Source organism: Setaria italica, chromosome III (genome assembly GCF_000263155.2).
Source record: "Setaria italica strain Yugu1 chromosome III, Setaria_italica_v2.0, whole genome shotgun sequence".
NCBI lineage: Eukaryota > Viridiplantae > Streptophyta > Magnoliopsida > Poales > Poaceae > Setaria > Setaria italica.
In genome coordinates, this window is record NC_028452.1 from 18,524,200 (window position 1) to 18,537,999 (window position 13,800).

General features: G+C 48.4%; 1 protein-coding gene across 6 annotated transcripts; it reads right to left on the reverse strand.

Annotated features, from left to right (window-relative positions):
• Positions 1 to 2,984: 2,984 nt before the first annotated feature.
• LOC101782105 (transcription factor TGAL5) lies at positions 2,985 to 7,891 on the reverse strand. Of its 6 annotated transcripts, none has more exons than XM_022824900.1 (13): positions 7,658 to 7,891; positions 7,404 to 7,547; positions 6,831 to 6,952; positions 6,435 to 6,514; positions 6,082 to 6,300; positions 5,532 to 5,579; positions 5,388 to 5,447; positions 5,227 to 5,304; positions 5,100 to 5,145; positions 4,742 to 5,013; positions 4,378 to 4,617; positions 3,299 to 3,441; positions 2,985 to 3,216 (listed from the first exon to the last, which is right to left on the reverse strand). In XM_022824900.1, exons 2-13 carry the CDS (start codon positions 7,526 to 7,528, stop codon positions 3,120 to 3,122), a joined length of 1,530 nt encoding a protein of 509 aa, XP_022680635.1. In that variant the 5' UTR covers positions 7,529 to 7,547; positions 7,658 to 7,891; the 3' UTR covers positions 2,985 to 3,119. The 6 variants fall into 6 exon arrangements, with proteins under 6 accessions (XP_022680635.1, XP_004961926.1, XP_012699864.1 ...); XM_004961869.3 differs by having other exon boundaries at positions 6,435 to 6,517; XM_012844410.2 differs by having other exon boundaries at positions 6,435 to 6,517; positions 6,921 to 6,952; positions 7,658 to 7,890.
• Between the last annotated feature and the right edge of the window lie 5,909 nt (positions 7,892 to 13,800).

A 13,800-nucleotide genomic window follows, 5' to 3' on the forward strand; every position in this document is an offset into this window, starting at 1 on the left:
CTCCTCGGATAGCTAGATTCCGCCGGTCTGTTTCTCTACAACTTTCTCCCCGATGCAAAGGAAAGCATCTATCTATATAGTATCGTCAAGGCAAAATCCTACGACATCTCACGTACGACGTGCGGCCGCGGCCGGTCGTTGTTTGTCCCGGTCCGGCCGCAGATTCAACGGACGACGCCGGGCGAGCGGCACGCACGCCTCGCTGTCTCTTCCGCGCCTCTCGCGATCCGTCGGGCGTCATCAGCTTCTCCTCCTCCGTTCTCCCACTGCCTGCTGTCCATATGCGCTCCATGTCATGCCAAATGCCCAAATTGCCAGTGTCCCCATCATCGGACGCAAACGTGATTTCGGCAGTGACATTAAACAAAAAAAACCCCGCCGTTCGTCCCGTCCACGGGTGGGAACGTAAGCACACGACCGGGGCGGAAAAAGAAGCAACTGAAAAATATATATATGTGGCCCTGTGCGTCATCAGCAGAGATATATTCAGAGTTTTATAAGCGTCGATCTCGATCCATCATTGCGACTGCCCGGGACGAGCAATTTCTTGGGAAGTCGAGGCGTGTGGTGTGCTCCCTCTGACTGACGCCGACGCCGCCTTATACAGACGCGACGATCACATCCATCGGGCTTACTGTTGTAGCATATATTTTAGCGTTGCACGCTCGGGGTTAGATGATTAATCCCTTATCTAATTAATCAGTCTGTCCATGCCCCCTCGCGTCACGGATCACAAATGATACTGCATGATTAGGCCGCTAACCTCCGAGCTTATCCAGTGTGGACGGCGCCGCAGCGATCGAGATAGCTGCTGATGCCACGGGCCGCCGGGAGTGCATTGACGACCGTCCAGAAATGGACACTGCATCTACGTCCGGTTCTCATCTATAGTCTCGCCAAGATACGCACATATCCGGCCTTCCGGCCTTGATGTGTGCGAAACCTTAACAAAAGGGAGCAGGTGCATCCGTGTATGCGTGTGACGAGACGACCCGTGGACGGCTATTTTGGCACTGACACGCATGTCCTTGCTCCGTCCTGTACGTTCAAGGACCTCGCATTATGTAATGACCAGCGGCGCTAGTAGCTGACGTGCACGCGCGACATGCATGTTCAATTCGCCGCGTTTTTCAGCGTTCAACATTTTCGCCGCAGTTGAGTGTTCAGCACATCATGTCGTATGCGATAAAACATATTGAACAACACATGCCATCTGCTCTTGGGTCTCGGCGGTTGCTGCGATGAGATGCGCACCGGCTAGTGTGTAGCCTTGGCGCGCGTCAGGCTTGACCGAAGAATTGCTGCTGCAGGCGCGTATCCCAAGTTCGAGAAACATGAATTGCTTGCGGTGTTGGTGCGTGCATGTATCTCTGCTGCTGTGACTGTGAGTGCGATAGGCTGGCTACCGCAGCTTGACTGCAACCGGGCCTCGCGAGTCTGCGTGGGACAAAACTGGCTCTCTGTTGGGTTCTGACAGCAGTCTCTCGTGTCCTGCCGCATGACCGTCGGGCTTCCTGATCTGACGGAGCGACATGGACGTCGATCTCTGAATGACTGAATCTGTAAAGCTGCTTGTAGAATCTACAATGGGAATGGAACGGGTAAAGCAGTGTACTGCAATCGTTCCGTTCCGCCTAAATTCTGCAGACTGAAAGAGAGACGAGGTAGGTAGGAACTTGTTTTGTGTCGGTAAGAACTGCAGCGCGGACGAGCAGCGTTACTGAGATGGGCATGTTTGAAGCCACCTTGCAGTTTGCCCCGGTGATAACGTCACGTGCTGGAAACTCTCTTTACTTCCAGATTCAGACGCAGGAATATTATGCATGCATGCTCCTCTGATATTGATAGTCGCATTGAATCGTCTGGATTCTGGAAAAGTTGTGCCAATTGAGAAACAGTTTTTTTTTTTTGAGGGGGAATTGAGAAACAGTTGGCCCTGGGCCGCAAGCTGGACGTAGAAAGATCATTTAATTTCGGCCTTTCTTTGACCCATGGACTACAAGGTCCACTGATGGGGGACCAAGCCAGCAGGCCTAACGCGGGCCACATACAAAAACAAGCTGGCGGCCTATAATGTCTCTGTCTCTCTCAGAAGAAGGTGGACGGGCTGCCACTTTCTGCAATTAGGCCCGTAAATTTTACATGTTTCGTTTAGATGGAACTCCCGGCCTATCGCGGTCTTGGGATCAACAGCCCAGCTCGGAGCCCGTTCAGACCTCTCGGCCTTTTTGGAAGCAAGCCGATAGAGAGAGAGATATCGGAACGAAGGATACGTGGGCCGTGGCATATTTTCACCGCCATTCACGCACAACACACTGTTTAGTTTCTTCCATTCCATGCCCTTCATCAACCTTGGCTGGGTCACCTTTCAAAAAGAAAAACTTGGCTGGGTCACATTTTCCCTCCGAAGGTAAACAAAAAAAAAAGTAACGTTGGGTCACATTCCGTCCTGTTGTGTTCTAGGCTAGCGAGTTTCTTGGTGGTCACACTCACACTTTCTCCATCATCAGGTGCAAAGCGTGCAACATAAAACTATGGCCGCACCAGGCTGCTCCTTTCGACACGTCGCGCACCGTGGTACACCGGAAAAAAGGCTAAACTAGTGGCATCGTCACTGTACCTATCAAAAAGGGCCACAACGTCGTCTGTTCGGGCAAATCCTGCCCCGATCTTACGCGAATTGGATAATGGTTCGTTGGTGCGGCCTGGTCACGCTCTCGGATTGTTTAATTCTCTCTGAACGGAACCGCCTGCAAAACATATCAGCGCTAGCTGCTCAGCACGGCATGTCGACGTCCCACACCTGCTCTCGCTTTTCTTAATCTCCCCCTCTCGCTTTGCACCGAATTTTTCAAAAGCGATAGCCTTTCGTTCAGTTCAAGAGCCAGGGGGATAAGAACAAAAGCAAGTGAAGATGGAGAGCCCATGAGCCATATCCCAACTCCCTCGATCTTACCCCTCTGGCCTACAACCTTTCTGCTCCCTTTCCAAAGTGATGCACTGAATACGGGTTGATGTTCCATTCTCGACGAATATGTTAATCATAGGGCATTAGTATTTAGTACAATCTGTCCCCTCGCCACCACTGACGGCAGAATCTGTGCCCTACCATCGAGCCTTCAGAAGCCGGAAAACTGGCTTTGGTGGTACGGATGGTGGATGGCTTGCTCGGCCGTCCCTGTAGGGCTGACATTCTCTGCTGCCGCGACGAAGCTCCTGCCGATTGCCAAGAGTCAACGCCAAGAACGAAGGGTGACGTGATGAATTGAGTTCATGGGTGAGAAAAGTCAGGTCTTACTCGAGAGGACGGGAAGCCCAGACGGAGCTGAGGGCGCGCAGGCGGCGGTGATACTCGCCGATGGAGAGGAAGCACCGCGCCGTCTGCCGAGTGGTCAGGAGCCGCCGCATGTGGTGCAAGGTCTGCTGCCTCAGGTTGTCCGCCTGCACTCGCGACGCTCACATGAAAAACGAGGTGTTAGGATAACCGGCAATTTCTATTCGTGCATGGATAACCGGCAATTTCAGAGGGAAAGTGACGGGAGCAATCTCTGAACGTCACATTCATGAATCGCAATAATTGGCAGCTGCGACAGACATAGACAGGTTGAAAGCTTCCTGCTGTTGCATGGACTCCATAAATGTCTACTGTCAGTGTTATCATAGTACCTCTTCTAATCATGGACACTATCATGGTTTTCCAACACCTCTGAACTCAAGTCCTTATGATATGCTCGTGCGCGTCTGTTGAAGTGTTGAACTACCAGCAAAATACAAGGGAGACGAGGAGCAAGGCAGATACATTGTTTTATAAGAAGCAAATAATTTAAGATGGCCATCATATTCCTACTTTGGCTTTGAATAGAAAGTGATAGGTGGTCATGTTTACGAGTATACATTTGTTTTTATCTGATTGAAAAGAGCCCTGTTTCTGCTGGACCCTATCATATACCAATTCCTCGAGAAAGCATCAAATAGCTGGTACCACGAACGTAGAAATGGATAGGTGCACATGTACAGATTAATGGTGAATGCTGGAAAATGCTAATGATGTTTATCCGCATATGGAGTTGGAGGGTTAAGCACACAAAGTTGGCCACGTTACATCTTAGGAAATTATATAGCTTTCTGCTGTCCAACAATAAACAACATTTTACAGTGAGAGAGCCCAGATCGATGTTCACATTTAAATATTAGTTGCTCATGATCAAATTTTATCTTCAAATAACAATATGTTTAGCTGTGTTTCTTCTGCACAACATTAGATATATATTCATATATTATCGAACGTGGTTAGTCAGGCTCCATGGATTTAAGGTTGCACGGCCACGTTTCCAAAAAAGAAAAAAAAGTTGCACGACCATGAGAGTAAATACTGACCTGACGATAAAAGCTCTCAAGGGTGTCGAGCCTGTCAAGTGCTAGTGCCATGAGAGCAGTGTAGTTGGCAACATTTGCGCCATCACTGAGAGGACTAGCGCCCACCGCATCCGCCAGCGACTTGTGCAGCTGCTGGAGCCCCTGCACAAGCGCCTCCTCAGTCTGCTCCGATGACCGTTGCAGGTTGCACATCCCTAGTAGCTGCTGCTCCGTAAGTGGATCAAGCTGAGGTATCAGCATCTGATCACAAATCATGGAGAAGAAGGCTCAGCAATTAGCATGGCCCCGATAAAATGTGCTGGTGGTTTGGGTAAAAGTTGGAACTTTTCCCTCAAAATAAAAGAATGCCTTTTGCATTTAACACCTTGAGAATTTCAGAAGGACGGAACCCGCCCATCCAGAGGAAGCATCGCTCAGCCGTCGTTGCCCACAAGCCAGTCATAAGGTGGAACACATCTGATCTTGCAAGCATAGCTCTCAGGTGGAACAGCTCATCATAGTGCCGCATGCACTCTTCAACAATGGTCCCAAGGTTTGCATCGATATTTTGAGCCTGCAGAATGCCCTGAAGCTGTGTCATGTGCTTGCTGTCATCTTCTAACCATCGGGCGTACTCCATGTCAAACATCAGAGCCCCTGCAATAACACATCCAAAGACCTTGAATATGAAATGTTGAGTGGTGAGGGTGGCTTTGTTCTGAGTGGCTGGAGGTGATGGTTACCAGAATTCATATCTCCAGACGCGCTGCCTCCTCCCGGGAACAGGCCCTGAAAACCATTGCAGGTCATGTAAACTCTATGCAAATAAGATCAAATGTTGATGCCCTGAGGCTTCTAGAGAATTTGAACCTGTGAACGTGCCCCCTGTAGTTCTTGCTCGATTTGCTGAAGCCTAATCCGACTTGTTTCTAATTGCTGCACATAGGCCTGCGGAAGACAGACATTTTTGTATATCTTTATTAGGCATGGTTCCAGTTAATACAAACATTTTTTTAATTTAACTTTTCCACCTTTTTTCTCAGCCTGCTCTTTCTTGCAGCTTCTCGGTTCTGAGCCAATCGCCTTTCAGTCTAAAATTTAGAAAAGTTTAAGCAAATATTCGGCAAACCTGAAGGTCCATGCAAGCAATAAGTTGTTATCAAATGCAATCATACCTTTGCGTCTAACAGCTTGCCATCTTTTCTTGTGGATCCTTGCTTCCTCTGCACCAGCACACCGAAAAGGTGACTTAGAACAGTGAGCAATGCTAGTTATACAGTAAGATACCTAGTCAACATCAATAAAGGTAGTATATTGGAGCTAAATCTCCTGTTGGGTGTTACTACTATTGATTTTAGGTAGCAAATATTTACCTGTTTTTCCCTCCATTCCACAGTATATCCATCAGCTCAATGACAAGCCATCAGACGAGCATCTAGAACTATTTTTGTTGTTTTCCCAAGGTACAATTCAAGGAGGTCACAGTGTTACTTCTATGATTCTATCCATCCCAGGTCCCACGGAGGCAGAAGAGTAGTAGTATGCCCCAATTATCATATGGATTCTTTTTTTTTCTTATTTTTCTCCGGGGAAAAAACTTCACCAAAATCAACAATAACAGTACCAATATGCTCTGGTTTTTCATTATAAAGCTTCCTTATTTTCTCCAGAATTTTTAGTAACCCATGAACACGACAAAGCATAGTATCACTATGTCACTATTACCTTGTCCTGGCTTTCTGTATGCTGCTGAAAGATTGGAGCAGTGGTTGCTGCCACTCCAAGGCCTTGCTCGTAGTTGTAGTCATCAACGGTCACCATCAAAACCTCCTGTTGCTGCCCAGAGTCGGCCCTCATGCTCCCTGGGGACACCAACTCGGCCTGCGGCATGGCGTTCTGACCTGAGCTCGATTCAGAGGTGCTCCCTACTGAGTGCGAGTTACCCTGTGCAGCAATTAATCAAGAGGAGCCGACAGACGAAGGCAGTGAGCAGTTAATTAACCAAGAACACCTTTGTCCGATGTGGTCAGCAAGAAACTGTAGGCCACTGTAAATGATGAAACAGAACCAGTGCTTACACTGTATGGCTGCTGTAGATGACTCATTGGCCATGAAGGGAAGATCTCCAGTGTGGGGGGCCTAGCTGCAAGGTATCCTGCTGCTGCATACATACAAATGGAATTAAAGGTCTTTTCAACCGCTCTCTCCCCTCAAAGAGGTTGCAAAATTGGACAGAGATAGAAGGAAGGTGTGAGATGTGGGACACTCCGGCCTGTGGGATCACACAATTTATGCTGTCTCCCAATTGCATCTGGTCATGGCTCGTCTGTGCTTGGCAAGGCAAAAGCCAAGGCATGCTGCCTGTGCTTATCTACGGTGGTGCTCTGGAGGGGGAGGCAAAGAAAGATGTCCTTCTCGGAGGTGGTTAAGGTACGTATTAAAGGATAGGGGTGTAGAGAAAAAGGTAGTCTTACTCTTATTACACTCTGTGTCCACATCACGTCCGATCATGCTAGGATCAATAGAAGTACAAGAGCCATGGATAAGGGCCTCCTCCAACTCACCAAAGTAAGCAGTAGCTGAAGGTTGCAACTCCCTGGACCAAGCAGTAGTGCACAGAGTTCAGCACCAATGGCAACCATATGAGATAGAAGGCAAAGCAGCTAAAAACCAACTTGTCAACAATGTAAAGGCAATGGCTCAAAGTGAGGGTCAGAGGTGTACAGATAAGGATGAGGGCTAAAAGGAGGAGCAGGAAGGTAAGATCACTTATGGGATCAAGGCCTTAGGCATTAAGAAACTATTTGGTTTGTGGGAAGAGGTGTAATCCAATGAGAGGAAGTTCTGGATATATATAGGAGAGTTTGTTATAAAGATAGTTAAAAGGAGGATATGGGAAGCAATAGTTTATAGCAAGTGAAAGATTTGAAAAATGAAAACTAACAGGTGCAAAAAAGAGCTTTATCCGTGTTGTCTTTGCATTTACTAGTAGTAGCAAGAGGGAGAATGAGGTATAGAGTATAGACTAGAGAGGAGAAGCAGCGTACAAGAAGTTGGCAGGTCGCGCAGCAGGAGCATGGCTTTGGATTCCACATGCAAGTGCTTGGCTGAATGGTAGAGCTCTACCATGATCACTTGTCACCCACCACGAACTCTCCTCACCTTGCGCCATGAGAGTGAGCAGAGCTAAGCTGCAAAGAGAGATTAATGAGCTACTGAGATAGGTTCACACATGCATGTTAGCACGCGTCCATGTGTGACATGTTCAAGAAAGGACCAGAGAAGGGGCATATATAAATACCATATGGTAGGCCTTTGCTTCCTTCCTTGTTAGTCTTCTCCGACAGTGGTAAGTCGAATCCCTCTTGTGGTTTCATATACTACTGTGCCCCAAGAAGATCTTGTGTCCTTTTGAGCATGCCCTATGAGACTGTCCTGCCTTCAGTTTTCAGAGGCAAGAGAGAAATGAGGGCCGAGGAGGGATGGGGTGGGAGATGTGGTAGGCCTTTGTCAGGATTTCTGTCCCCCTACTTCTTCCAACCAACTTTCATCCCTCATTGGCTGCCCTCTGACCTCCCCTCTGGGACGAGCAAGTACTCAGTAAATAAGGATCACTGGGGAGATGGAGGTGGGAGGGGAAAAATGGCCCACAATACCATTTTCTAGAAAATAAAAAAATAAAATTGGGGAGTTGCTCTAGACTTTCATCCACATTTCTATCTGGAAATGAAAATCCTTGCAAGAATATTTTGGGAGCCAAGGTTTGTTTGACTTCGGAAATTAAAATCCTTGCAAGAATATTTTGGCTGCAGGAAACAGGGTTTGTTTGACATTATCTATGAGACTGTGACTTCGTGTTGATAGGTCAATATCACTGACTTGTCATGCACCAACACCACAGTATTTTCCCTTGAAGAGAAACTTAGACATTTCCACACTGCCTGGTTTCTCTCTGTTTGGGAATGCTATAGGTCAGGAGAATATATGTTCCAAACAAGTTGCCTGTTATTTAACTTATTAGTGCTTAACCCTTTGGATAAAGTAGGGTCGAGTATATTTGAAAGAAGTATGGTGGGTGAATTGAAGGTGCATTTATACTCGCTGGAAAGCTCCTGAGGTCTGCGGCAGATTTGCTGAATCCTTTGGCTACCTCAAAGCTTTTCCCGTTCTGACTTATGCGGTGCACTATGGAAAAGGAGACTTGTTTATGCTCTTCTCCTGATGCCAAACATTAAGCAAGCTCATGCGGCTTCTGCGAAAAAAAAAATTGAAATGTATCAGAAATCCAGAGTGTCAAATTTCTGGTGGAGAATATTTTTGTATTGAAATTAATATATAATGTAGATGAATATGCATTAAGCGTGCTGGATATTTCAAAATTGAATTTGAATACCTCACCCTAAACCAGTTGGGTGCCATGGGCAGAAAATAAACATGACATCTGCTGGGATGTGTCCCCTTAATTGTGACGGTGATGTTAAGATATGACAAAATATTAGCTTAATGTAACATTTCCGTTTCATTGGTATTGTTGTGTCTTAGAGTACTGTGCCATGCATAAGAGAAATAATAGCAGATAAGTTGGTGATCTCTACTAAACCCAGCTACCAAACAACAAAATTTTAAAAGGTAGCAACATTTCTTCAGGCAAAGAAACGGTGGACAAAGTACATCAGAGAACCACACGGGTCATGTTAGCTTGTTTATGCCAACCAGCAGTTTCATGCTTTTGCATCAGAAACTTTTATACTGGAGAAATCCAGACAAGCTCATTTGTCTCTTAGATTGTGTTATGATTATGAGTTATCTGACTCATACAGGATTTACCTATATTGGCAAAAAAAAATTCGACCGAATAATGGAAAAATTAAAATATGTTACTACCGCTCTAACAACATAAAAATGTTCCTTCTCAAAGTAAGAGACAACATCAAACAATAGTAGACAGAACTTAATAGGTAACAGTGGAAATATGCAGTATTTTGAACAGGAAGAAGTTGATAGACTAAGTCATGTGTGTGATGGGTGTGCTATCTATCTATCTATGTGCCTATGTACACTTTATCTACTTAGATGCTCTTTAGATGTTTTGCTTAGTTTCTAAGCCACCTACCCATATGAAAGGATCTTGATGTCGCCTAGAGGGGGGTGAATAGGCGAGTTGACAACTTCTTCTAATTTCAACCCACTCAAACAGTACTGCCAGGGCTGACCGGTCAGACCGGTCTACCAGACCGGTCAAGTGCTGTGTGGCACACCAAGTGCTGTTAGAGTCCCTCTTCAACTTCTAGCACCAACCAAACTTGGAGAGTAGCTTCTGTAGATAATTTCTGGCAGGACAAAGTAGTAGCTACACACAAGAAAGGCACACCCAAGTAGATCGAAGCGGAAGCACAAATATTATGCTAGAAATTAACGAATGAGGCAAACCAAAGGGAGACACAAGGATTTGTTTCTCCGAAGTTCATATTTACCCCTGTGAATCCTACGTCTCCGTTGAGGACCTTATTGGAATACGAGTCTATTTCAACTCCCTTCCAACAAGCCAGGTCTCTTTCAACCACTTTCCTCGTTTCCACTAGTTGATCTTTTTCCTTGCGGAGGTAAGATCACAGCCCTCATAAACGTGCCGCTACTCACCACACCTTGGGAGCTAACCGGCGACGCTTAGCCGTCTAGGAGGCACACCTCCAAGAGTAACAAATGCTTCAATGCTTTCTTGACGCCAACCACAAGTGCTCAAGCTATGGATTGCTCTTCTTAGCTCACAGTTGCTCTCAATTGGCTTCTCTCTACCACCCAACTCACAAGATCTATCAACGATCACACAACCTCACAAAGAGGGGTTGGGGAGAGCTTTTCTTAGCTTTGGCTTGGCTTAGAATGGGCAAGAAACACTTTAGGAACTCCCAGAATAGCAACCTCCAATACCCCACTGCCCAAAAACTAGCCGTTGGGTCAAAGTTTCGGAATTTTTCGCAAGTTTCTTCGGAAAACTCCGCAACTTCTGGAATATTCCAAAACATCTTCCGAAATAATCTGGAGCTCTTAAGTTAGCACCACCTAGAACACCCTGAGACCGGTCTGACCGGTCTGGCTGAGTCAGTCCCAAATCTCTCAAAACTCACTCTTCATCCACCCATAGGTTGAACCAACTATTGTTAGTTGATATGGAACATTTAGCACACTCAAGGACTTTTATCAAGGTTAAAATCATATAGGTCAACTAAGAGCACTTTCGGGTGTTGTCAGTTAGCTAATGTTGCATCCCTCTTGATAGTACGACATAGCTATACTCAAAAATAAATATAAACACTATATCATCCACTTGAGCTTGTAAATCTTCATTCACACCGTACTTTAATCAATAGTCACTTGAGGGCTTTCAACATAGCTATATCCTCTTGAGCACATCCATCTTGAGATAGTAACTTGGGATTTTCCCTTATTTATGATAAGATGTACTTGAATCCTTAAGCCACTCCATTTTACCAATCATAATATATTAGATGCATTGCATTGCTTCTCTCGGTAAGGCTTGACTTGATACCTCAAAATCCTCAAGAGATAGCCACTTCACCTTAGCAAAGTTCATGGCTCAAGTCACCACTTGACCAAATCTTGCTTAGTACCTCATTGCAAATCCCTTGCTTGATTTCTTCATCCATTCATGCCATTTTGAGTTTAGCTTTGCTTTTGATATCAACAATAAGATCCCATTTGAATTCCACTTCAAATGCTTGTTCTTGATTGATAAAAAAATCTCTTATGAGTTGCAATCTTCCAACAAGACCAATAAGTAATCCAAAGGCTCATGTCCTTTTATTATATGCACATGAAGTCTTGCAACTATCCATTTGTGAATAGTGAATATTACTATTCTTTTCTTGATGATCCCTTTACTTTGTCGAACAAGCTATCATATGATTTGAGATTTATAGATCAACCATCATAGAACATATCCCCAAGTTTCACTTTACTCTTACTTGTCATTGATCTTTTATTTGTATCATGGGATCACACACTAACTTGCTATCTTCATTGCGTGCAGGGAGGAGGAGCGGCTAATTGCGGCCGAGGAGGAGGCAGCAGTGGAGTGGCGCCGGTCATGGCGTGTGGATGCGGCGCGCGAGGAGGAGGAGGAGTAGCGGGTGGAGGCCACGAGGCAAGAGGGCCGGCGGCGCGCTGCGGCGATGCGCAACGCTGAGTTGCGGGAGGCAGCTGCGGCTCGAGCAACACGCACAGTGGCCATGAAGACTGCGGCAGCGCGCGCAACCGTGGCAGCTTGCCTCGCCGACGAGGAGGCACAGGCGACAGTGGCGGTTGGAGACAGACCGGCTGTGCGAGAAGGCGGAGGCGGCGCGTGAGATGGCACGGCGCGACGCGAAGGACCTAAGGCGCGCACCACAGGACGCCAGTGCAGAGATGCAGGATAGTCGTTTCGAGCTGGAAGAGGCGGACCGGTGGCGGAACATGGAGGTGGACCGATGGGTCCAAGACCCGGGTCGAGGCACGAATGGCGAGCGTCCTTAGAGCAGAAGGAGGTCCGTCCACGAGTCCGGCCTCGATTCCGACTATGACTCCGACCTCGACTCCGGGCACCGACCCCCGAAGGTCGTGAAGACCATCATCCGGGAGTCCGTCTGCAGCACGTAGTGGCCGATGTTGACGAAGACCAACTACATGGAGTGGTCCTCGGTGATGAAGGTGAAGCTCCAGGTGCAGGAGATGTGGGACGCAGTCCAGTACGGTGACGTCGACAGCCACGAGGACCAGCGAACACTCAAGGTGTTGCTCACCGTGGTCCCGATGGAGATGGCGGCAAACCTCTCGGGAAAGAGGACTGCCAAGGCCGCCTAGGGCGCTATCATTGCAGCCTGAGTTGGCAGCGACCGCGCCCGTAAGTCCACTCTGCAGAAGCTTCGGCAGGAGTGGGATCATCTAGCTTTCGAGCTGGGCAAGGACATCAACGACTTCGCCCTCCGCCTCTCTAGCCTGATGCAGTGGCTGGAGTGGTACGGCGATGAGATCAATGGGGAGAAAGTCGTTGTACTCACAGCTCGCTATCTCCATCGAGACACTGCTCGACCTCTCAGCGTTGTCGATCGAGGAGTTGACGAGGCAACTCAAGGCGATCGATGACTGCGAGGAGCTGATGTCTGGCGGGCCCATCACCATCGATGGCAAGCTCCACCTCACTGAGGAGCAGTGGCTTGCCCGCCACAGGGAGCGGTAGAAGGGGGAGCCTTCTTCTTCGATAGGTGGCCGCAAGCACGGCAGGCTGCCCAAGGTGCGAGGAGGCACCGAGGGCAGCGCGCGAGGAGGTGCCCAAGGCGGCGCCGCCTGCGAACGCAAGCTAGCACGAGACGACACGTGCCACAACTGTGGCAGGACTGGCCACTGGGCCAGGGAGTGTCACCAGCCGAGGTGCAGCCAGACCCACGTCGCGCAAGGTACGGAGAAGGAGCTGGCTCTGTTCCTGACTCTCGGCAGCATCGAGCTACTTCCAGCAGCATCGCTCGCGACGGCTCTCCTCCACCTCGACGAGCCGTGCGCACACGTCTTCCTCGGCAACGGTACCAGCGACGACAAGATCGACGGCTGGTTCCTTGATAGTGGTACCACGCACCACATGAACGGCCGCAGGGAGTACTTCTCCGACCTGAACGTCGACGTACGCGGCTTCGTCAAGTTTGGCAACTCTTCGACTGTGGACATCAAGGGCATCAACTCCGTTGTTCTCGTTGCCAAGATTGACGAGCACCGACTCCTCACCGAAGTCTTCTATATCCCCATGCTGAGAAACTCGATCATTAGCCTTGCGTAGTTGGATGAGAGTGGCTCACGCGTGAAGATTGACGGCGGAGTGCTCCGCATCTAGGATCGACGACAGCGCCTACTTGCCAAGGTGGAGAGATGGAGCAACCACCTCTACGTCCTCTACGCGGAGGTGGCGTAGCCTATCTGCCTTGCTGCTCGCCGTGACGACGAGGCTTGGCGGTGGCACAAGTGCTTTGGGCACCTCCACTTCGAGGCCCTGAAGCGACTCAGCACCAAGGAAATGGTGCGGGGCATGCCGTGCGTCGACCACGCGGAGCAACTCTGCGACACCTGCATTGTGATGAAGCAAAAGCGACGCCCTTTCCCTCACTAGGCGAGCTTCTGAGCCAAGGAGCAGCTCTAGCTCGTGCACGGCGACCTCTGCGGGCCGGTGACATCGGCTACACCTGGAGGACGGTGCTACTTCCTACTATTCGTTGACGACATCTCCCGGTACATGTGGGTAGTCCTCCTTGACACCAAGGGAGCTACTGCGAACGCCATCAAGCACGTTCAAGCTGTTGCGGAGAACGAGTACGGCCGCAAGCTGCGCGTGCTGTGCACCGACAACGGTGGAGAGTTCATGACGGCTGAGTTCGTGTCGTACTGCGCCGACGAGGGGAT